Source organism: Budorcas taxicolor, chromosome 18 (genome assembly GCF_023091745.1).
Source record: "Budorcas taxicolor isolate Tak-1 chromosome 18, Takin1.1, whole genome shotgun sequence".
Lineage (NCBI taxonomy): Eukaryota > Metazoa > Chordata > Mammalia > Artiodactyla > Bovidae > Budorcas > Budorcas taxicolor.
The window spans coordinates 65,351,299-65,375,633 of NC_068927.1; the positions used below are offsets into that span (position 1 = coordinate 65,351,299).

Genomic DNA, 24,335 nt, shown 5'->3' on the forward strand with positions numbered 1-24,335 from the left:
TTGACTATGATGGCTACTCCATTTCTTCTAAGAGATTCTTGCCTACAATAGTAGACATAATGGTCATCTGAGTTAAACTCACCCAGTCCAATAATCCATTTTAGTTCGTTGATTCCTAAAATGTCGACGTTCACTCTTGCCATCTCCTGTTTGACCACTTCCAATTTGCCTTGATTCACAGACCTAACATTCCAGGTTCCTATGCAATATTGCTTTTCACAGTGGCGGACTTTGCTTCCATCACCAGTCACAACCACCACTGGGTGTTGTTTTTGCTTTGGCTCCATCTATTCATTCTTTCTGGAGTTATCTCTCCACTGATTGCCAGTAGCATGTTGGGCACCTACCAGCCTGGGGAGTTGATCTTTCCATGTCCTATCTTTTTGCCTTTTCATACTGTTCAGCTTTAACCTTTTCTTATTTGCCTTTTCTTTGTCCCCTCTAGTGTTTGCTCTTCAGGTTCCCCTCTCCTGTCTCCTTTCGGCTTTTAGGAATTTTTTTTTTAACACTCTGTTACATCTGTTAGCATTCTCACTGTAAATCTTCACGTGTTTTTAGTGGCAACTGTGGGCGTTATAATATATGCACCTAATTCCACAGAGTCCACACAGTGAGTATTTTATCTCCTCCAGAGAAACATGGAAACCTCATCACACGGGTCCTTTCACCCTCCATCATGGTATAGATGTTATATGTATTCATCTACTATACATATATTAAAAACCCCGCCAAACATTGTTGTTTTTGCTTTCAACAGTCACATATACAGGAGATGAGAAAAATATGCTATTACATTTACCTAGATATTCACCACTTTTTATTCTTCCTTTACTGCTGAATTTCCAAGTTTCCCTCGAGAATTATTTCCTTTCTGCCTGAAGAACTCGCCTTATCATTCCTTTAAAGGTCTACAGGCAACACATCCTCTCAAGTGTTCTTTCCTCTCAGAATGAGTACTTTGCTTTCATTCCTGAAGAACATACCCAGAACTCCACGCTGGCTCTGCCCGTCTCTCAGGACCATCAATTTTACACCATAGTGGCTTCTGACATGAAATCTGAAACCATTCAAATCATTTTTCCTCTGTATGTAACCTGGCCCTTTTATATGGATGCTTTCAATTTTTTCCCACTGATTCCATTTTGACTCTGATGTATGTGGACATGGTTTTAAATTTTTTCCCCCACTAGTTTGAATGTAATTGTGATGTTTGGGCATCATTTTTGAAGGTTATCTGATGAGCATGTTGGACGTGTAAATTTATGGCTTTCATCAAATCTGTAAAATGGTCAATATTTACTTCCTCAAAATTATTTTTCTTCATTGATATCATCCTCCTTTTGCTGGGCGATCAATGCCTATCTCAGAGATCCTGGGCCTGTGTTCATTTTTAAAAACCTTTTTTTTTTTTGCCTCCAGCCTGTGTTCTTCCCACTTGCCTAGAGAAAGAATTCACAGAATGAGATGAAAGGTTCTGCTCAGGGTGAGAAGGGACACTGAGGAGGCAGCGATGACTCAGAGGTTTAGAAGAGGGGCAACGAGAAAAGATGGTGCTAAAATTGTAGAGACAAGTAAGTCAGTGCAGAGGAAAAGCGAATGCACCATCCCAGGTCAGGAAGGAGGGCTGTGCTTCATGCTGAAGAGCGGGGATCAGTACCCCAAGCGGCTCCCATGCGTCTCTCTCCTGGGGTCGTCCTATATGTGACGGCCCCACTGGCTCCTCCAGGCAACCGAGGCAGACAGGGGAAGCACCTTCAGCTCCCCGGCCTCCCGCACTTCCCACCCAACCACCAGGCCCACGCCACTGCGACCCTGGGGCCCTTCTGAACGAGGTCCCTGACCCATCCCCAGACGTCCCGTCTGTGTTGCCATCAGCTTCCTTCCTGGTCCTCCAGTCCAGGCCCCGCCTCTTACTCCCGTTCACCTCTCACCACCTCCCAAAGGACTCTTCCCGCCACCGTATCAGGTCTGAGCCCGCCCCGTTCAAAATCCTTTCAACAGTTTCCACCTTCAAAGATGTGGTCCAGGTGCACCGCCAGGCAGTGGCGGGTCAGCCCCACTAAACAGCTCTCCCTCCTAGACCAGACTCATCACACTTAACCAAATAGCCCCCAGCACCCACGTACACAGACCTACTTAGCAGCTCTGTGCCTCCACAGACCGTCCCCTCAGCCAGTCTGAACAGGGCCCAGTCCCTTCCAACCTGCTGGACCAAGACGCCTTCCTTTCCCATTCCAGCGTAAAATATGTGAAGTCGCTCAGTCGTGTCCGACTCTGCAACCCCATGGACTGTGGCCCGCCAGGTTCCTCTGTCCAAGGGATTTTCCAGGCAAGAATACTGGAGTGGGTTGCCATTTCCTTCTCCAGGGGATCTTCATGACCCAGGGGTCGAACCTGGGTCTCCCTTACTACAGGCAGACTTTACCGTCTGAGCTACCAGGGAAGACCAGTGTAAATACATTTCGAGTTATAGGTTCACGTGAGGTTTATCCACATGAACGACTTAAAACACTGGACAACACGCCATCCAGGAGCCAGAGCAACGCTGGCGTTTTACTGTGCATGGGGTTCCTTGTCAATAGAGCCCTCCTGCGTCACACTCTCCACACGGCGCTAATCTTCCTAAACTAGAAGTCAGTTCATACTGTCTGCCGCTGAAAACCTTCCCACTGCTTTAAAGATAAAACCCAGAACGCTTACATGGCGCTTAAGACCCAGTGTGGCAACGCCCCTGCCTTTGCCCTCATTGCTCTCAATTCTGAGAGTAGCTCAAGGTCTGTCTGGTTGGGGTGCCGCCACCTCCACCGCCGCCGCCCCTGAGCTAGCAGCTCCTGCGTGTTCATCCATCAGACACACCTCCCAGCCAGGACCCAGGCTTCATGACTTCTATCTGTTAAAGATACTCATGGTTCCGTTTTCTTCCAGCTCCTAACAGTCTCACAAGAGTCAGCCGAATTGTCTGCCGTGTAGATGTTTGTCCTGTCTGTTTTTACTCATCTGAGCCCCACAAGTCCAGGGAAGGAATTTGATGGCGTCACCAAGGAAACTCCAGGCTCTGTCACCATGTCAGAGCACGGTCATTGCCCAACAGATGCGGATGACCTGGACTAGCGACGGAGAAAGGAAGAGCGCTTGCAGAAGCTCAGGAAAGGGAAGCTACTTGCCCAAGATCACACAACCCCTGTGGCAGGCAGAGTAAGAACCGGGACAGGCACTCAGATGGCTCCGGGACCTGCCCGGCTTCTTGCAGCCTTGCACTCTGGGACGTGAGGTCACGCTCCGGATCAGACTGGGCACAAGGAGGAGGCGGAACAGGCAGGCAGAGTCGCGGCGGGGAGGCGGGGGGCTGTCGGTAAGTCTGATCTGGTCAGAAAGGCCCCCAGAGACCACGGTTGCCTCAGCCCCACCCTTCAGGGAGAGCGGAGCGAGGCTCAGGAGGAACCCGAGACGCGCCCCACCGAGCCTGGACCTCCACGCCCAGTGCGTCTGTCTGTCCTGCGGGCTCTGAGGTCTCTGTAAGTCACCTGCTCTGCTGGGGACCATGAGAGGCAGCGCCAAGACCCTGACCTTCACCGCCCTTCTCTGCCTCGGTGAGCTTCAGGGAAGGGTGGGGGTGGGAACCCCTCTCCTCCCACATCTGGTCACTGAGAGGCCCCAGGACGCAGGAGGCTCGGTGGGGACACACTTTCTTGGGGGAGAGGGGACTGTCCTCAGCCCGGATCTGACCCCAGCCCTCAGGGCGCAGAGCAGACCTGGAGTGTCCAGGACGTGTGGTGGGGCTGGGCGCTCACAGGGAACTCTCTTCCAGGGCTGTGCTGGAGCCCGTGGGACCAGGGACAACCAGGTGAGCCCCCAGACCTCCTGCTTCCACCCACCACCCCTGGTCACTGGGGAGCACAGCGGGTCGGGGCTGCTGGTGGCCTACCTGGGAGGGGCCTGGGTGACAGCTGGGGAACCTGGGGGAGAAGGCACCCTGACTCTTCGGGTCTGATTCCTTTCCAGAGGTTCTCCCCAAACCCTCCATCCGGGCCGACCCAGGCACCATGGTCGCCCAGGGGAGCCCGGTGACCATCTGGTGTCAGGGGTCTCTGCTGGCGGATATCTACCGTCTGTATAAAGAGAGGAGCTCTGTATACTGGGACGTTTACACCCCACAGGGCTCCAGGAACGAGGCCAGGTTCCACTTTGCAGCCTCGAGCTCAAGTGCGGCTGGGCAGTATCAGTGTGCCTATCACACCAGGCATGGCTGGTCAGTGACGAGTGACCCCCTGCCCCTGGTGGTGACAGGTAAGAGGGTGGGGCAGGTCCCTCCAGGTCCCTCTGGGTCCCTCCCATCGTCTCTCTCCCACGGTCTCTCTCACGGGCAGAGAAACAGAGTGTGGGCTCAGGGGGCCCTGCCCTCCCAGCTCACACCCGGGGTCACTGGGCTGGAGGTCCCCCTTTAACACAGCCCCTCGCCCCCAGGAGTGTACAAGGCGCCCTTCCTGTCCGCCCAGCCCAGCCCTGTGGTGGCCGCAGGAGGCAGCGTGTCCCTCACGTGCAGTTCACAGTATGAAGGGGGCACGCTGCACCTGCTGAAGGAGGGAGGCGCTGAGCTGCTCCGATACAGAACACTGAGGAACTATGGGAACCAGGGGCGGGAAGAGGCTGTGTTCTTTGCGGGCCCCGTGACCGCCTCCCACGGGGGCACCTACAGGTGCTATGACGCTCCCAACTCCCAGCCCTATGTGTGGTCGCGCCCCAGTGACCCTCTGCGTCTCCAGGTCACAGGTGAGGCCCCAAGCCCCTCTATTTCCTAGACAGACCCCTGACCTAAGCCTGTGCCCAGGAGCCCTGGGGGAGGCGGGGGCAGGGACACTGGGCTCCTGGGGCAGGACGCGGGCGGGAGCCTCGGGAGGGAGCAGGGCGAGCTCTCTCTGCAGCCCCGGGAGCAGGGCGGGCGTGCAGCCGCGTGCCTCTGTGCCCCGTCCGCAGGCCTGTCCAGGGCCCCCTCCCTCTCCGCCCAGCCCGGCTCGCTCGTGCTCCCCGGAGACAACCTGACCCTCCAGTGTCGCTCAGAGGCCGGCTCTGGCAGCTTCGCTCTGACCAAGGACGAGGGGCTCAGCCCTCCCCTCCATCTAGAAGGGCAGCAGAGCCCCGACTTCCCCCTGGGCCGTGTGAGCCATGCCCACGGGGGCCGGTACAGATGCTACAGCGGACACAACCTCTCCTACGTGTGGTCGGCCCCCAGCGGCCCCCTGGACATCCTGATCGTGGGTGAGGCGCCCCTGTCATGGCCCAGGTCCCGACTGTCTGCTCAGGGCGCTGGACCAGGGTTGGCCCTGGTGGTGATGGGTCCGGGGAGAGGGTCCTGGAGCAGAGGCCCAGGTGGGGCAGGGGTCTGGGGGGGCAACGTGAAAACAGGAGTGAGAGGCACGGGGATTAAGGAGACCCACACAGACGGGCCGAGAGGAGCTGGGAGGGCTCACAGGGAGGCCCCCTGCTCACGGTCCGGGGTGTGGGGAGGGGCTCTCTACTCATCACCCCCGTGCTCCCCCCAGGAATGCACAGGAAACCCTCCCTCTCTGCCCTCCCGGGGGCCTCAGTGCCCCAGGGAGAGAACGTGACCCTGCAGTGCCGCTCTGAGGTCCAGTCAGACACCTTCCATCTGTCCAAGGAGGGGTCGCTCGCTGCTCCCCAGCACCTTCGTCTGCAGGACCCGGCTCCACCCGTTCAGGCCAACTTCACCCTGCGTGCTGTGACCTCAGCCCACAGTGGGACCTACAGGTGCTACAGCTCACAGAGCACCGCCCCCCACCTGCTGTCGCTCCCCAGCGACCCCCTGGAGCTCCTGGTCTCAGGTGAGGCCCAGCCCTGGTCCTCCACGTCCTCCAGGTCAGGCCAGGGCCCTGCCCCAGGGGAGTTCTGGGCTGAGTGGGGTGGGGGGTCACAGAAGGCGGGGATCAACTCTGAACGGGCCAGAAAGAGCCAGAGGCCCCCTTCCCTGCCCGTCCTCGCCCTCATCCCGGGCGTCCAGACCCGCTCCTGGTGATGGAGCAGAGCTACACAGGCCTCGGGGCCAACCACAGGACTCAAGGCCAGAGCCCCCGGTCCCCACCCTCCTCTGGTCTCCAGTATTCGTGACCCCTCGCCCAGAGAGCAGCACAGGAGAGGGGCTGGCAGAGCCCGCAGCCCCCAAGGGAGCGAGCGGACAGGCCCTGGCTCAGCTGGCGTCCCGGGGGACTGCAGGGCTCCCGGGAATGAGACGTGGATGAAGGGTGGGGGTCATGCAGAGGGGGATGCTGGGGCCCAGCTGGGGGAGGGCAGCAGGGCTGACAAGGGGAAGCAGGCCGCCGCTCATCTCCACCCTGACCCTTAGGAAGCTCCGGGAATCAGCTCCTCCCTGCCTCGGAATCAGGCTCGGGTGAGTCAGGCTTTCTGCCGGGCAGTGGGGGTGGATCAGCTCTGTCACTTCCCGAGTTAATGGCCTCAGGACAGCCCCTTCTCACTGGCATCAGCCTCGACAGCAAGGACGGGGATGTGGCAACACTGGAGGGGACAGGGTCTGAGCTCTCCAGCCCCCCAAGGAGCTGCCCTGGTGCCAGGCAAAGAGCCGGGCATGGGAGTCACACGGCTCTGCTACTTCCAACCTTGGGACCTTGGGCCAGCCGTGCTCCTCCCAGGTCCCGAGGCCCACCCTCTGCGCAGGGGGCCTCCCACCTCCTTCCTCAGCACGACAGCCCGCAGCACAGGGCCTGCTTGGGCCTCAGGAAGGCCAGAGCCCGCCCCACTGAGGGCGGGCAGACGGGGAGCCAGGCCTCTGCAGGGTGGGAGACGGATCCAGCTGGGCTGGCAGAGAGCTGGGCTTGATGCACCCGTCTCTCAACTGGTGTTCTGCCTGGAAGTGAAAGCATGAAAAAACCTAATTCTAAAAAATATGCGGGAACCCACAGTCCTGGGTTCCAGTCCCAGCTCCGCCCCCTCCAGGCTGGGCGACTTGGGGGCCCGTGATCTCCCCCTCCGGGCCTCAGGCTCCTTGTCTGTAAACGGGTGGGATGGGCTGGAGATGGACGCACAGACCCCAGCACGAGTCTGCACACGGGCCTGGTTCCAGTCCCGGCTCTGCCCGCTCCAGGCTGGGCGACTTGGGGGCCCATGATCTCCCCCTCCGGGCCTCAGGCTCCTTGTCTGTAAACGGGTGGGATGGGCTGGAGATGGACGCACAGACCCCAGCACGAGTGCTCACACGGCAGGTGCCCAGTTAAGCGGCACCCCTGGCTCACTCGGGCGTCTCTGGTGCCCCAGGCCTCACGTGGTACCTGAGCGTCCTCATCGGGGTCTTGGTGACCTTCGTCCTGCTGCTCCTCGTCCTCCTCATCCTCTTCCTCCGACACCGGGGTCAGGACAGACACAGGAAGTCAGGTGAGTAGGGAACGGGGTGACTCGGACCCCTGGCGGCGGCGGGCTTAGGGCGCCAGCCCAAGGGAAACCTAAGAAAGGGGTGGGGTCCGGTTAAAGCTGCTCTAGCATCTCCTGGTGAGAGAAATCTGGAGACTAAACGTGAGTGCACCCGTGAGCATTCTAGAGCATCCTTTGATGTTTCCAAACTTACACAGTGCTTGAGAATACACGCAAGTTTTGTATTTTATGGTTTAGAGCTCTCACATTTTTTAAAGTAATTTTCGAATTCTGTTTATTGGCTGCTCTGGGTCCTGGTTGCTGTGCATGGGCTTTCTCTGGTTGCAGCGAGCTAGGGCTTCTCTTGCTGCAGCTCCCAGCTCCTGGGCTCCTGGGCTCTCGGGTTTCAGCAGCCGCACTCCCAGGCTCCAGGGCACAAGCTTAGTACTTCTGGCCTAATTGCTCCATGGAATGTGAACCCCCTCAGACCAGGGAGCAAACACGACCCCTGCATTGGCTAGCGGATTCGTTACCACTGAACCACCAGGGAGGCCCTTCTCTTGAATTCTTCGTGGAGGCATGATCATGTTTTCAGCCTGGAGACCCTTGCAGATCTTCCTATAACCCTAGAGAAGGGCTCTGGGGCTGGGGGGTGGCGAGGGGCAGGGAGGTCTGGAGGCTGACTCCTGTCTTCCCGCAGCGGCCGCAGCATCAGTGCTTGAGGACAGAGGCAAGCAGAAGAGGTGAGAACTCTCCCAGACTCGCGTCACACGGCCTGCCCAGGGCTCCCCCACTGCCCCAACACTGCTCAGCCCGACCTCTCCCTCAGACCCGCACCCCACCGCCTGCCCAGGGCTCCTCCACCCCAACACTGCCCTCTCCTCCCCAGCTCCAGCCCAGCTGCTGACGCCCCGGAGGAGAGCCTGTACTGTAAGAGAATGGGGGGCACTGTCCTGGGGGCCTGGGATCGGGTGGCAGTGGTTCTGGGCTTGGGAGGAGCGAGCTTGAGTCTGACACTGGGTGGCGGAGGCTCTGTCACCGAGCTGCTTTGGACATTTGCTGTGGGAGGTGTGAGGGGGTCTGAGCAGGAGCTGGGCCCCCTTGTCCTGTCCCCACCAGGTGCCGTCATGGAAGACGCACGGCCAGAGCATGGCAGAGTGCGGGACAGTCAGGTGAGCCCCCGTCTCCTCACTCACACACGGAGGGCAGAGGACACTGACCCAGAGGCCAGGTGGCCCCTCCCACAAGCACCTGCTCCTGGGCTGCCGCGCCCCACACCCAGGCTCCCCCGCCCAGCATGCTGTTGAATGCTCAGGTTGAGCTGGCAGAGCTGACAGTCTGTACTACATGCAAGCCCTAGGCCTGGAGACAGGGCCGTGTTGGTGGGGGGATGGGCTTCTAACATCCGGAGGCTTCTGAGATCCTTGCTCAGCCATCATCCATCTGTCCCCGGGCGGGTGAACCTAATCTGTTCGCTGCAGCAGGGACCAGATCCCGTGGCCGCCCTGGCGACCCCCTAGCTCTCCTGAAGGGCGCAGTGGAGCCTCCCCTCAATGAGGACGGCCACACCCAATTCCCATCTCCAGCCCCGTCGTCCCCCAGCATCAAACTTAAGTGATCCGTCACAGATTGCAACTTGCTTCACTTCCCTCCTTCCTGAGGGGCGAAGCTACAGGACCTGAAGGAGGGCAGGGTTCAGAGACCAGCCTTCACCCCTCTCTAAAGGAGTACACCCTTACCTCCCAGGCCCCCGGGCTTTCCCCATCTCACACCTGACCTCTCTCTACACCCCCCAAAGGCTGCCACACCTGAAGCCCCCCAGGACGTGACCTATGCCGAACTGGACCACTCCGCTGTCAGACAGGGGGCGACTGCACCCTCCAACCCACAGTCAGGAGAGCGCCCAGCAGAGCCCAGCGTGTACGCTGCTCTCGCCTTGCACTAGCCCAGGACGACCCAGACCCCACCTCCAGGGACCCAGGAGCTGCCCCCACGGACACTCAGTGCAACCCCAGCCAGCCTGGAGTCCTGACACCAGCCGCTCTGGGACCTCCTGAAGGTAGGCTAGGCTGCGAGCACTCTCCTGCACACTGCAGTGACTTGGCAAATCCTGAGCTGTAAGCCGGAGAATGGCTGCTGACTGGCAGCAGAGCCCCAAGCCCCCAGAGCAGGACTTGGGTGCCCCATGCCTGCAGCTGCTGGGGTTGCTCAATCCCCTATTTCTCATTTCCTGAGAACAAGCCCCTTCCTGTCCCAGGCAGCTCAACAGAGAAAAGGGAAGCCTGCCTCCCTCCTGACCATGAAGTCTTCAGAACCCCCAACCACGGGGGGATGGGGTGGCAGAAGAGTTCCCCCTTCCCGTCTGGGAAATGACCCCTCACTGGGAACTGTCTTTGGCTGCTGGGTGTTCACTGGGAAGCACCGGCTTAGTTCCTCCACCAGGGACTGACCGTGAAGCTGCATCACAGCAGTGCAAGGCAGGTCCTGGCCGAGAATCGCCCTCCAGTTTTGTCTTGGCCCGTACTGTGGGTCCCCTGGAAGGGTGATGGAGAGATGTGTAGACCTGCCTGTCAGGATACAGTAATGCCAGGCCTAAGGGGAACGAGGACCACCATCCAGCAGCAGCTCCATGGACGGGAACAAAGCTCACCCAGCTCCCGAGTGGAAAGCAGCTGGAGGCGGCAGCCCCCACTGCCGCTACAGAAGGGTGTGTGTCAGAGCGGGGAAGGAGACACAGCAGTAAAGACCAGTTCCACCGTGTGGATATCCTGCTTTATTATCTGAGGCACACGGGCCTCGGCGCCGGCCCTGGGCACTGCCCAGGCTCAGTCCTCCTCCTCGTCGTCGCCGGCCCCAGCCCCGCCCTGGCCCTTCTTGGCGTTCTTCCTCTTCACGCGGCCCGGGCGGCCCCCGCCGTACGGGGAGCGCAGGGAGAAGTCGATGTGCTTCTGGGAGTCCAGGCGCACAATGAAGGACGGGATGTTCACCACCTGCTTGCGGACCCTGGGGCGGGGGGGGGGTGGGGGGGGGGGGTGGGTGAGGGCCGGGCCGCGGCAGCATGCCCGTGTCCTGGACACTCGCTCACCTCTCACGGAGGGCGGGGGAACTCAGGCCCAGAACGAACGCGGGGCTGGCAGCGCACGGGCTCTGAGCTGCGTGCCCCTCCCCGAGCCCTAGTCCCCATCAGGGCCCCTCTCACTGGCTCTGAAGCCGCACCCCACGGTTTCATTTCAGACAAGCAGCATGAGAGGCTCCTGCCCGTGTGTCACGGGGGCTGCTGGGAGGCTAGCAGCCCGCTCACTCCACAGGCCCCGTGACCGGGGCCCTGTCTCCATAGGCTAAACTGAGCACCCAGACCCACCTGGCCCCTGCTCCTGACCACAGCAGCTGCCAGGAGCTCGCACTGTGTGACCACATGGGCCCAGCCCACCCAAGTCAGCTGAGCTCCAGGGATGGCTCTGACGGGACTCCAAGAGCTGTTACCTGTCCAGCTCCCGGCACGCCTGCTGGAGCCTTCGCAAGGTGTACGGCCCCAGCCGCAGTGACCCTTGCGCAGGGCTCTGGGGGTGAGGCTGCCCCAGTCCCCCATGAGCTGTCTGTAGGGACCAACCTGTCCCCTTGAGGTGAGCTCACACCTTCACCACCTCCGAGGGCTGCACAGAAGACAGGGGCGGGGGAGGGGGGTGGGGGTGGTGCTCAGCGAGGGCGTCCCTTCAGGGGGCAGGGTGGGGAGGCTCCGGGAGCCCCAAAGGGGTACCTGATGTGACGCTGGCGGATGAGCACGCGGGCATGGTGGATGGACTTGGCCAGGCCCAGCTTGAAGACCTGGGTCTGCAGACGTCTCTCCAAGAAATCCTCAATCTTCAGGCCCAGGATATAATCCAGTTTCATCTTGCCCTCGTCCAGCACCCCGATACGCACGAGCCGCCGCAACAGGGCATTACCTGGTGAGGGGGCACAGAAGCCTGCCTCAGCCTTCTGGTTCAAACCCGGCACCTCCGCACCATGGCGGTGAGGCCCAGCAGGAAGGAAGGTTCTGATACAGGACTCAAGGCGCTACTGCACAAGCCGCCGTGACTGCCAGGATCCTCACCACCCTGGGCAGACGATGACCCACAACTCGCCTGAACGAGGGAGAGCCCTCCAGAGCGCTTAGGAGAGCGCAGTCTACACGCTGCGGCCCCTCCACTAGTCCTCCCGGAACACAGCACAGGGGCCACGAGCTAACATGCTGGAGTCCAAGAAGCCCTACCAATCAAACGCGCTCAAGCCACCTCCCGCATCTGACACCGGAACAGCATCAGTGCCATCTATCAGGCCTGGAAGAGACGCGGCACACGTTCCAGCTGAGTGCTTGTCATCCATTCTCTACTAAAACAACGGTGAGGATGACCTCAGTGCCTGGCAAAGTAAACTAGCGGGCGCCAGCTTCTCCCTGGCACCCAGCAACTCAAGCTTCAGGGGGCCTTGCCTGTGGGCGTCCAAGCGCCACTCAAGAGAGCTCCGGGGTCGCTGCTGGCTGCACTCCCGGGGCCGGTTATCATCACAGAGGGTTATCATTTATTAGCACCTAAAAGCACCATTACCACCCACACCCCCCGCCCCCAGACAAAGCCTGAAGGAAAGCTGGCTGACTCTGTGACAGCCTTCCTAGCAGACTCGCAGCCAAGGAGAATCTGAGTGGAGAAACATACTGTGCCTTTTCCAACACCCCAGGTACTAATCTGCACTGAACACACACTGAACACAAGTCAAGGATATTCTCCCATTTCCAAGTGCACAGAAACCTTAGTGAAAAGCCTGCACAATGAGAACTGCAAAACTCCATCAAAGAAACTAAAGACGCAGACGCAAAGAAATTCAGTGCTCATGGACTGGGGCAACAGCTAAAAACGCCCACACTACCTATAGCAACATACAGACTGGAGGCAATCCCTATAATAATTCCAATGCCATTTTTCACAGGAAAAGAACAGGCAATCCTAAAGTCTTTATGGAACCAGAAAAGACCCTGAATAGCTAAAGCCAATCTTGAGGAAAAACAAAGTTGTAAAACAGACAAAAACAAAAAATAAACAGGAGAAGAAAAACCCCACAAAGTTGTATACATTAGTTACAGTAATCAAAACAGTACGACACTACTGGCATAAAAACAGATCAAGGGAACAGAATAAAGACCAGAAATAAACCCACATATACAAACGGTCAATCAATTTACAACAAAGGAGCTGGAAATATACAGTGGGGAAGTCTCTCAATAACGGTGTCTGGAAAACTGGACAGCCACATGCAAGAACAAGGCTGAACCCCTATCTTATCCTGTGCAAAAAGTTAACTCAAAATCATGAATTCCCACAAGGTCCAGCAGTGAGGACTCGGAAACTGGTGATTTCACTGCAGTGGCCCCAGCTCAGTGGTAAAGAATATGCCTGCAACACAGGAAATCCCTGGTCGGGGGGGCGGGGGAGATCGCAGGGAGAAGGAAACGGCAGCCTACTCAATCATTCCTGCCGTGGAAATCCCACGGACAGAGGAGCCTGGCGGGCTATGGTCCATGGGGTCCACTGGGAGTTGGACATGACTTAGCGACTAAACAACAACTGGGAATGAAGATCCCTTAAGCTCTCCAGCAGGGGGAAAAAGCAAACTCAAAATGGATTAAACACATGAATGTAAGACCTGACACCATGAAACTCCTAGGAGGAAACACAGGCAGTAACCTCCTTGACCTCAGTCGTGGAGATGATTTTTTGGATCTGATTCTAAACTAAAGGTAACAAAAGGAAAAATCAACAAGTTGGACCACATCAAACTAAAAAGCTTCTGCAGAGCATAACAAAATGAAAAACCACCTACGGAATGGGAGAAAATATTTATAAATCACATATCTAATAAGGGGTTAATACCCAAAATATGTAATGAAATAATACAACAGCAAAAACAAAAAGAAACACTTCGATTAAAAAATGGGAAGACGATCTGATGTTACTGTGGAGATCATTTCACAATATACAGATGTATCATTCTGTTCCATACTCATGTCAAATTATAAATTATATAACTTAAAAGCTGAACATAATAGTCAAATATTATTATAAAAGATATCCAAAGGTAAACAAAAGTGAGTTTGGAATTATCTACCAGTTTGGACACTTCATGTCTTTTTGTACTTATATTAGAAAATAAACATCTGACAATAACTCAACCTGTATTACTTTGAAAACATATTTTACTTACTATTATTAACCCACCTACATCCTTTAATAGTGGGGAGGGCCATCAATACAGGAAAAATCTTACTGGATATGAAGACAAAAAACTGATAAACTTGCAGCCTTCAGCAACAGGAATGTGTCCAACTACTGAAAATTGATAAATGGTTTTCATTTGGCCAAAAGAATTAACAATCAGAATCAGCCAAATCAAAGTTTGTTTAAAAAAAAAAAACAACTGTGTGCCAGTGGGCACCTCAATGGCCAAGAGGCCCTTGTCTCTATGGCATGAGGCAAGCATTTAAGTGCCTTAGTTTCTAATATGATGTGTCAGTCACTCAGTCGTATCCAACTCTGCCAGGCTCCTGTCCACAGCATTCTCCAGGTAAGAATAAGCTGGAATGGGCTGCCATTCCTACTCCAGGGGATCTTCCTGACCCAGGGATCAAACTCCCACTAAGGTGTGAGTCTTATGACAAGAAGAGTTTACTGGTTCATTCCACTCAGGCACTCACAGGTGTCAACTCCCACCTCACACCAGAACAGGGTAGAGACTCTGCCTGCAGTGCAGGAGAGCCAGGTTTGGTCTTTACCCTGTGCTGGTGTCAGGTGAGAGTTGATACCTGTGAAATGACTGAATGAAATGAACCAGTAACTCTTCTTGTCAGGTAAGACTCACACCTTAGCGGGAAAGGCTGGACCTCAAACAAGGCCAAGCTGCAGCAGTAAGCAAACACCTCAGAGCTCCCAGGCTCCTCCTCTCCATCCCAGCAATCTAGCTTCACTCACCGTGGATTACCTGCTCTTGCCCTCCCCACGCAACTTCCCGCCTGGAAAACCAAGTAATCCCCGGACACCCGCTGCTCAACCCTGCCCTGTGCCATCTGTTTGTCACGTGACTGGTCAGCACCTAAGTTTCTCTGTGATTAACTCTCCAGCAAGTTTCCCTGAGACCAGAACAAGCTGAGGTCTGTCCCCCAAACTCTGGGACAGAGTTCCACCCAATACCAACATCCACCAGGGAGATTCCTGAATTCTCACTGAGTGTCAAAGGAGCTTCTGAACTAACAAAGGCTAAAAATGAGAACCTCTCACACCCTTGGAACTGGGATAGATCAAAGTGATGAATCTGTCGGTGTAACACCTCTCCAAACCTTTCAGTCTCTACTATGGATGACCACTCATGCTTAACACAAGTATAAGAGCACTTCCATCCTTAATCACGGTTTGGGAGAAAAATCAGACTAGCCACTCTAATTGAAAATAAAAAGCCAGCTGCCCAAGTTAGCCCAATCCCTCCTCACTTTCACTAGAATCAAGATTTCCCGGGGTCAGACCAAAAGCAGCATCAAGATAATACCTACAAAATGGCCAATTCTAGAGGTAACAAAAAACAAATTTTAGATACTGTGACCAAACTTCCTGTTGTGTAAAGTTTATCCTAATAAAAGGTGTCACAAAAAACAGATACACCTACACCAAAAAAGAGTCACCTACAGCCAGGGTCGTTAGAATCACAAACTGTGTGTGAAGCTCTTCCACACTCGGGATACAACGTAGCACCAAGTCTACTGACTACTCTTACATTTAGGAACTGTCTCAACTTTTGGCATGTTGCCGAACCATCATCTGGAAGCCTCCTCCAACTCCCAACCCTGAGCGCGCATGCCCTGCAGTCCCGCCTATTGCGGGAAGTCTTGGATCACTTGCTCATTTGAAGAGTGTGATCAGTACCCCCGCCAGTCTACTTGTGCAAATGTACACCAAGAGCGTAGGAAAGATATTCAGTGAGCCTTATAAAGTACCCGCTTTCTTAGCATTTTCACCATCTGACAACGTAAGAGGTCCTACTGAAATATGAATGACGTCGTCCCTTCCAAAAGCCCATCAACCTCCCATCGTAAAGCAGATAGATCTTAAGAGTCTAAAAGATGCCAGTTTGTCAAATATACCACACCATCATTTTTTTTCACCTTAAATCATACGGTGTGATCTGTACTCCCTCTAAGATCACCTGGAACCGTTCTTTCCTGTGAAACCCACAGGTCCTCTACTGTTCAGACCCTGAGTAAATGTCCTTCACCATCGTGCTAAAGAAGGCAAATATACACACTCAAGTTCCACCCTGGTGGGACTTCTCAAATGTCACCGTCTAGCCCCTCTAGCAGGGAACAAGAACATAAGAAGCAATACTGCTCTGTGGCCTATGTACAGATACAACCAGGGGCCCAATACTTGGCACTGTTAGTTCTAATCCACTGGAAACCGATTCTCAGTGTTTGAATAAAACAGACATAGACAAGAAAACAGCTACGTACTCGGAGATTCAGACCTATTTCTCTACTCCATAACTCCTATTAAAGGCTGGATCCAATGTCTTGCTCCATGTCTTGCACAACCCTAGAAGGAAGAACACCAGCAGCTCTCCTGGGGGCTCACAAACACACCTTCGAACAGACGCCGCGGGTCTTTCTCATCCAGCGTCAGCAGCTCCCGGGCAGCCTTTCGGATCTTGGCCAGGGTGAATTTGACCCTCCAGACCTCACGTTTGTTCCGGAGCCCGTACTCGCCTGCAGAATGAGTGAAAAAACTCAGTCCCATGGACTAGTGATTTCGGGATACAGGAAAACAACAGACAATCCCGAAACTGGGTGAGGAGGGCGAACACACTGGAGAATTTTAACGAGGACATGGGCGGCCTCACCCACGTGTCAGCTTCCCCAGCCCGGTAAACAGAAACCTAGCTTTAGCCACTCACCGATCAGCTTCAGCTCTTGGTCGAGGCGGGACTTCTCGAAGGGTCTCCGCGGGGTCACATAGGTTTTGCGACAAACCCAGCTCCGGGCGACCGGCATGCTGGCTCTGTTTGCCCGTCTGCGCCTGCGCGGGAAGGAGAGCGGCCTGAGATGACTCGGCGGCGCCTGCGCAGTCCCACAACTACGCCAAGAGCCTCCCGGCGCCTAGGGAAGATATCGCGAGAACCGTCCCTGAAGCGTTTTATAACCGACTATTCATTTCTACCACTTTCCAGTGACGCCCATTTCACCTCCAACTGCTTTAGCGTACTCATTAAAGGTCGAATAGCCCGCAAGACTTTACGACCCACACCCAAAATACCGAACGCGGCCGCATGGCTCACCTGAGCGAGCGCTCTGAAAACCAAGAAAGAGGAGCACACGCTCGCCGGCCGCGTTCTTATACCAACGTCGCCCTCTTGTGACGTCAGCACGCAGAGCGCAAGTTTGCACCAATCAGAAAAGGCCCTGGCGAGCGGACAAAGCAGTCAAGAGGAGAGCTTGGGCTAGAGTGGCGTGCTGAACCGGGAGGACTCCTGAGGGATTAATGCTCCGCCTGGTGCGACGTGAGGGCTCCTGTCTTCAGTCACCACTCAGCTAACGTCTGAGTCGCCGTATGAAGTTGGAGTAGTCACGGCCCCCGCCGCTAGGCTTCAGCATGCTGCGTCTCTCTGAAGAGATCTCCAGAGGACTGGACCTATGCGAATTCAAAGCTCCTTCCAAGATGCTCTGTTATATCCATGAATACTTTTTTAAAAATAATTTCTCATATCAGAATGTCTACGCGAGGCACAGCCAGATGCCAGTCTGCCCTTTTGAACCCTTCAACAGCCCCTCTGTTCGTGGAACTTTGAGCCTAAGGGAGGAGAGGGAAAATAATAAGGTCTTTTCAGATAGCTGCTGTGAAGAAAATAAATTATTGGTAATGACTGAGCTTCCCTGATAACTCAGTGGTAAAGAATCCGCCTGCAGTGCGGGAGACCCAGGTTCGATCCCTGGCTTGAGAAGATCCCCTGGAGAAGGAAATGGCAATCCACTCTAGGACTATTGCCTGGAAAATCCCATGGACAGAGGAGCCTGGCAGGCTACAGTCCACGGGGTCGCAAAGGGTCGGACAGGATTAAGCGACTAAGCACATCTCTCAATGACGGAGGGAAAATGGTATTTCAGAAAGGATGGTCAGGGAAGCCTCCTTAAGAAGGTGACTGACGAAAACTGTGTGTGTGTGTGTGTGTGTGTGTGTGTGTGTGTGTGTGTGTACACGTAAAGGTAACTTTTTTTAAACTTGAGATCCAATGATTAAAAGACTCTGTGCCTCTTTGTGAAAGACAACAGTTTATATCCTGAGGTTTTCTTTGGGTTTCCAGAACACGGAAAATGTTCTGAAACCTCTTGCTATAAACCTGAAATATATATATCTCCTCTCAGACAGCCCCAGGATTATTGCCTCTAGTGCTTTTCTCTCTGGGATAATCCCATTCACACCAACGACTTTATCTTGGTTAGATAATATTTAACAAGCACTCTAAATCTCCTAGGCTTTGGGCTAAACACCTTACGGTTTTGGGTGTTCGTTGTTGTTGTTGTTGTTGATGTTTTAATTCATGTGACCCATTATTTCTATCACTAAAAATAATAATAGGTGGCATTCTAGAATACTTAATTACTATGCATCAGGCCCCAAAGAATTGTACCCATGTTAATTTACTTAATCCTGGGCTTCCCAGTGGCGCTAGTGGACAGAGAAGCCAGTCAGGCTAGTGTGTGCATACGAAGTTGCTTCAATCGTGTCCAACTCTCTGCAACCCCGTGAACTGTAGCCCACCAGGCTCCTCTGTCCTTCAATCGTGTCCAACTCTCTGCAACCCCATGAACTGTAGCCGACCAGGCTCCTCTGTCCTTCAATCGTGTCCAACTCTGCAACCTCGTGAACTGTAGCCCACCAGGATCCTCTGTCCATGGGATAATTCAAGCAAGATACTGAAGTAGGTTGCCATGCCCTCCTCCAGGGGATCTTCCCAGCCCAGGGATCAAACCCACGTCTCTTGTCCCTTGTACTTTCAGGCTGATTCTTTGCCCCTAGTGCCACCTGGGAAGCCCTATAGTTTCCTGTGCTATCTAGTAAATTCTTGTTTTTTACCTGCTTTACATATTGTCGTGTGTATATATTAATCCCAAACTTATAATTTATCTTCCCTCCCCTCACTGTTCCCTTTGGTGACCATAAGCTTGTTTTCCATGTCTGTGAGTCTGTTTGTTTTATAAATGTTTATCTATTTTTTTCTAGATTCCACATAAGCGATTGCTGTGTCATACTTGCTGTGTCATACATTGCCTTACTTCACTAGTTGTCATTACCTATGATCATCTCTAGGTCCACCCATTTTGCTGCAGATGGCAAGATTTCATTCTTGTCTATGGCTGAATAATACCCCATTGCATATATGTACCGAATCTTCTTTATCCATTCATCTGTTGACGGACACTTAGGTTGCTTCCATGTCTTGGTTATTGTAAATAGTGCTGCAAGCACCTTTTCAAAGTATGGTTTTCTCAGTATACATGCCCAGGAGTGTGACTGCTGGGTCATTTGGTAGTTCTATTTCTAGTTTTTTAAGGACCCTCCATACTGTTCTCCCTAGTGGCTGTACCAATTTACACTGCCACCAATAGTGTAAGAGGGTTCCCTCTTCTCCACACCCTCTCCAGCATTTATTGCCTGTCGGGGCCTTGAGTTCTATCCCTGGTCGGGAACTAGATCCCACATGCCACAACCAAGACCTGGTGCAGCCAAATAAATAGATAAAAAAATTTTTTACAAATCAGTTTCTTAAATATTGGAGGTTGGTACTGGTAATGTTCTAGTAATCTCAAGCAGAAAGGCAGCTCTGCAAATGGTTTTACAAGTGCATATTTCCTACGTATGTGTTTTAACTTTTGTAAAAAATTGTGGAATAGAGCATACATATAAAGGAGGATCTAGAAATGTACGGTATAAAAAGTAATTCTCCCACCACCTGAATAAACAGCACCCAATCCAAGAGCAAGACCACCCCCGATATTCCCTCCCTACTCCTCAAAACTGCAAGTTTCCTCCTTTTTTACACGTTATTTTTTGTTTATGCCTTTGTATGCATCTGAAATGCCTTAAAGAAAGCTTTTCCAAAGTAAGTGTAGTGCAGTGGAAGAGCTCGGACTTCAGAGTCAGAAAGACCAGGTTTTAAACCCCAGCTCAGATGGTAAAGAATCTGCCTGCAATGCAGGAGACCTGGATTCGATTCCTGGGTCCAGAAAATCCCCTGCAGAGGAAAATGGCTGCCAACTCCAGTATTCTTGCCTGGGGAATCCCATGGACAGAGGAGCCTGCGTTTAGTTGCTCAGTCGTGTCCAACTCTTGTGTGACCCCATGGACTATAGCCCATCAGGCTCTTCTGTCCATGGAGATTCTCCAGGCAGGAATAATGGAGTGGGTTGCCATGCCCTCCTCCAGGGGATCTTCCCAACCCAGGGATCGAACCCAGGTCTCCCACATTGGAGGCATACTCTTTCCCGTTTGATCCACCAGGGAAGCCCATGGGGTCACAAAGAGTTGGACACGACTCAGTGACTAACACACCTGCTCCTTACTAGAAGTGGGACCTTGGGCAACTCATTTCCCCTCCCCCAGGCTTTTCCTCATCTGCCCAAACATCTGCAGCAACTGCCCACACCTCCCAGGATTGTCTTAAGGATTCAAATCACAAACTCCACACTGATTCAACAAATTTATTGAGACCTCTTGGGACCTAAGTCCTGTAGAAAACATAAATGAATCAGCTTTCACACTCAGGAAACTCATGGTTGGAAACTGGTAACTATAAAAACAACACAGCCACTAAGTGCTTTGGATTGGGGAGGGATATAAGGAGGATGTAGTGTTTATAAATCTGGAATCGAACACTAATCACCAAGAGAGGTAGGATGCGGGGCGGGGCCTCCCACGCAGAGATGAGCTTGGAACCATCTAGAAAGGGTCTTGCCACGGACATGGCCACGCGCCCACAGGTCTCTGGAGCTCACTGCAGGCTGGCCCACTGCAGGGACGTGTAGACCACCTTACCATCGGGCTGCGGAGAGCAAAGCAGCAGCGTCTTTCTGACACTGGTGCCCAGGCGGCCAGCCGAAACCAGGTCCTGGAGTGGTATGGGATCCCCGGGAGCCCAGCACTGGGCGATGTAGTGAGCGTGGAAACGGAGCGGGTCACCTGGGTGAAGGAGAGAGGCAGGTAGCAGTTTCCACTGGTGGAAAGCTGGAAGACACTGGGACCTCCAACACGGAGGGGATCGCAAGGCATCCAGCCATCACTACCAATATTGTAAAAGACACTCTTGGGCCTGGGGGGTGGAGCAAGTTGACACATTATGTGAAAATGAAGTCACTCAGTCGTGTCCGACTCTTTGCGACCCCATGGGCTGTAGTCCGCCAGGCTCCTCTGTCCATGGGATTTTCCAGGCAATAGTCCTAGAGTGGATTGCCATTTCCTTCTCCAGGGGAATCTTCCCAACCCAGGGATCGAACCCAGGTCTCCCGCATTGTAGGCAGACGCTTTACCGTCTGAGCCACCAGGGAAGTCAAAAACAAACAGAGCTGTGTTCCAATAAAACTTTATTAAAAAACAAACAAACAAACAAACCTGTCAGTGGGCCTCATTTGACAGGCTGAGGGGAGGGAGCTATACTTTGCCCCCAGGTTAGATGAACCTGACCAAGAAAAGTAGGACCCTGAGTAGGGAACTATACAGAAAACTAACAGGTAACATAAATCTAAAAGAGCAAGGCTTCCCGCATTTCTACTCCTGGGTATTTATCTGAAAAAAAAAATGAAAACACTAATTCAAGAAGAAAAACGCACGCCTGTGTCCACTGCAGCATTATTCACAATAGCCAAGATATGGAAGGGCTTCCCAAGCGGCTCACTGGTGAAGAATCTGCAATGCATATGTATTATTAAATATAGTAATGTACATAACACTACAAAAAATGATTTACTTTTTATTCTATATGTTTTCTGTGAGAGTTCTTCTTTCCTTTGTTCATTTACTAAACTACTCTCCAAAAGAGCTTGGGTTCCCAAGTGTTTCCTGTTTCTTAGAAGCTGAGAAAAAGAGATAAAAAAGGTGGGAAACGCAGAACGGGGTGGAATTGTGAAGAAAAATGTCACAAGAGGTCCCAACACAAACTCACCAGGATAGACCAGGAAGTCACCCCCGAACTTGCCAGCGGCACTGAGGAAGAAGCCTCGTTCCCACAGGTCTCTGTAGATGCTGTAGCGAAGCTCGTGGGCAGGGCGGCCAGCGTGGGGCCAGTCTTTGGACTGGACACGCCAGTCCAGGGGCCTAGCCTTGATGGGCCGCGGCCGAGCAGTGGCCAACTGGATGAGCAGAGCAGACTTTGGTAAGGGGGCCATGCCATTTGAAGGCCCTGGCTGGGGAGAGGAGCCTGGTGGGGATGAATCCAAGAGAGTTTGATGAATCCAAGGGGCAAGGTTTTTCCCCAGCCCCCAGCGAGGACCAGCCCCAGAGTGCCAGCCGAAAATTTCCCAAGGATCTCTTCCCTCCCTCCCCTGGTCCGTGGGCTCCAACCCCCACCTTCATGTGCTTCCTCATGCTCTCCAGCAGCCTGGCCAGCACTGGCCTCACTCTCTTCGGCAGCTTGCTTCCCACCGGCCTCCTGGCTCCCACTGGTCCCTGATTCCTGTTCCAGCTTTAGCTTCTTCGCAGCCTGGCCCTCTGTAATCTTCTCTAGTAGCTCCTGACGACGGGTCTCTCGGGCCTCAGCTGCCAGAGCGCTTTGTTCCTGGAAGCCCTGCTCTTGCTGGCGCTTGAAGGATGCCAGTGCCTGAGAAGCAAACTTTCCTGTAATATCAGGATTCAGGCATGCCCTGCCTTAGGAATCTAGGAATCCTGACTCTGGCCCCCTCCAAACCTCGGGGAATGAACCTGGGGATCCTACTATCCTACTCTCACAGAATTCCAGAAACCAGGACTCTCAGACCCCTCCCACCTCAGGGACTAGTCGTCCCCGGCCTCTCCTCCCGCAGGTCCCCCTGGAGGGGAGCCCCTAGCCTGCCCCACCCCACCCCCCGCCTTACCAGGCTGTGTTGGCGAGGGTCCGGGCGCGGGGCGCTGACCAGGGTGACTGCGCCGATCTCGGCCAGCAGTCGCGCCTCCTCAGGCATCAGCAGCAGTGGGAGGCCCAGGCGCGAGTTCTGGCGGGGCCCGCGGGGCAGGGCGCCCACCGTGCGGCCCCCCACGCCCAGGCGCTCCCGCAGCGCCTGCACCGCCTCGGCCCCCCACACCAGGGAACGGCCGTTCGCCACCTCCACCACCAGCATCCTCCTGCGGGAGGCCAGGGGCACACCAGTCACCCACCCGGCAGCACGCCTCTCGCCGCGGGATTCGCGACGCTGGGAGGGCGCCCACCGCCTGGCCGGGGGTCTCGGCGAGGCCCCACCCCTGAGGCTCGTGGGGCGGAGCCTCGCTCCGAGCCGCGTTCGCCACCTGCTGAGCGGGAGCGCTAGCCCCGCCCCCTGGGCGCCGGGCTCCGCCCCCGGGCGATCCCGCCAGGCCCCGGGGCTGACCGAGACGAGGCCCCGCCCCGAAAGGAGCGCTGGGGCCCCGCCGGGGAGCCTCGGACCCTGCGGTCAGCATTCTGGCCAGGAGCGAGACTGGCCGCGCGGGCCCCCGCGCCTTGCGGCAAAGCCTGCCGGAGGGCGGGCCACGCCCCCTCCGTGAGGTCCGTTTCGGCGTCGCCCTCCGGGGTTCCCGTCAGGTGTCGGGACCTCCGGAGGCCAAAGCCCCCCGAGGCCACGCCCCCTTGGGGTTCCTCGGGGACGCCTCTCCTTTCTGAGCCCTAGAGGTCCGGCCTCAGGTCCCCGCTCTGAGCCCGGCTCGCCGAATGCGAAGCCCCGCCCCCGCCCGAGCGTGGCCGCTTCGTACTTTCGGAAGTCCTCGGCTCAGCCGATCGCGGCCCCGCCCCCTCCCGAAGGCTAGGCGTCAGGCGTTCGGACGGCCTCGGCTCACGTCACGCCCACAGCCTGAGGCCCCGCCCCCTTCGGCCGCGGGCTCCCCCTCCCCCGGTTGGAGTTCCCGCCCTAAGCCCGAACCCCACAGCCGGAAACCCGGTCCGCTCTCGGCTCGGCCGCGCTCAGCACGCTCGTGAGCGCTCCCTTCAGAATGTGGCACCGTCCTCTGACGGAAACAGCTATTCACCTCGTAACCAGCTCGCAGTCCCAGCGGAGCCACCCCCTACGTAGCGCGCCACGCGGGGCTTCCTCCACCCCCCATGCCGACCCCCTGCGTCGGTGTCGTCACGCCGCCACCTCAGCGGAGCGGGAAGTGCGGGGCCCGCCCCGCGGGGCCGTAGCCCTGCCTTCCCCCTAAAGTGTAAACCCCTCGAGCCCGCCCCTCGAAGCGCACCTCCCTCCTCGGTTCCGGGACCAGGAAACGGGCGGCTCGCCACGCTGGCCCCGCCCCTTGAGGTAGAACGCTGTTTGCCCCACCCCCTTGGGGGGGGTGCATCTGGGTCCCTCCTAAGTATGTCCAAAGCCCGTGGCTCCGCCTCCGTCCTAAACCTGAGACTCCGCCTATGAGCAACCCGAGGGCGCTTCTACCCGACTACCTCCGAAAGGAGCCGAGGCTGTGGCCCCGCCCACGTCCGGCCGAAGCTCTTGGCCCCGCCCACAACCGAACTTACTCGACCACCTCCGAAAAAATCCGAAGCCTGTGGCCCCGCCTCCAAACCACCCCCGGATTCTGGCCGAAGGAACCTGGAGCGGAGGCCCCGCCTCCCTCTGAAAGCTCAGCTCCAGGCCCCGCCTCTTTCCCGGGTCCCGCGGCGCCCTCGGAGCCCGAAGCTTCTGGCCCCACCCCTTTCCGAGCCGAAGCCCCGCCCTTTGCGTGCTCGCAGCCTGG

The 24,335-nt window shown here is 55.3% G+C and overlaps 3 protein-coding genes across 4 annotated transcripts; 1 reads left to right on the forward strand and 2 right to left on the reverse strand.

Annotated features, from left to right (window-relative positions):
• The first annotated feature begins 2,700 nt into the window (after nucleotides 1-2,700).
• Nucleotides 2,701-9,557, forward strand: LOC128064095 (leukocyte immunoglobulin-like receptor subfamily A member 3). The gene is given in 14 exon segments (XM_052656894.1): nucleotides 2,701-2,774; nucleotides 3,289-3,352; nucleotides 3,415-3,516; nucleotides 3,518-3,590; nucleotides 3,809-3,844; nucleotides 4,003-4,287; nucleotides 4,465-4,770; nucleotides 4,975-5,269; nucleotides 5,551-5,840; nucleotides 7,285-7,401; nucleotides 8,078-8,120; nucleotides 8,267-8,307; nucleotides 8,497-8,549; nucleotides 9,176-9,557. Coding segments are annotated over 14 exon segments (1,926 nt in total). The 3' UTR covers nucleotides 9,323-9,557.
• Nucleotides 9,558-10,127: 570 nt separating this feature from the next.
• On the reverse strand, nucleotides 10,128-16,802 carry RPS9 (ribosomal protein S9). Of its 2 annotated transcripts, none has more exons than XM_052655709.1 (5): nucleotides 16,729-16,802; nucleotides 16,348-16,549; nucleotides 16,037-16,159; nucleotides 11,135-11,321; nucleotides 10,128-10,380 (listed from the first exon to the last, which is right to left on the reverse strand). In XM_052655709.1, the coding sequence occupies exons 2-5, from the start codon at nucleotides 16,442-16,444 to the stop codon at nucleotides 10,203-10,205; spliced, it is 585 nt and encodes a 194-aa protein (XP_052511669.1). In that variant the 5' UTR covers nucleotides 16,445-16,549; nucleotides 16,729-16,802; the 3' UTR covers nucleotides 10,128-10,202. The 2 variants fall into 2 exon arrangements, with proteins under 2 accessions (XP_052511669.1, XP_052511668.1); XM_052655708.1 differs by having other exon boundaries at nucleotides 16,348-16,469; nucleotides 16,729-16,765.
• A 3,365-nt stretch (nucleotides 16,803-20,167) lies between these two features.
• Nucleotides 20,168-23,855, reverse strand: TSEN34 (tRNA splicing endonuclease subunit 34). Its single transcript, XM_052656273.1, has 5 exons — nucleotides 23,841-23,855; nucleotides 22,514-22,760; nucleotides 22,011-22,260; nucleotides 21,607-21,861; nucleotides 20,168-20,627 (listed from the first exon to the last, which is right to left on the reverse strand). The coding sequence occupies exons 2-5, from the start codon at nucleotides 22,754-22,756 to the stop codon at nucleotides 20,440-20,442; spliced, it is 936 nt and encodes a 311-aa protein (XP_052512233.1). The 5' UTR covers nucleotides 22,757-22,760; nucleotides 23,841-23,855; the 3' UTR covers nucleotides 20,168-20,439.
• Between the last annotated feature and the right edge of the window lie 480 nt (nucleotides 23,856-24,335).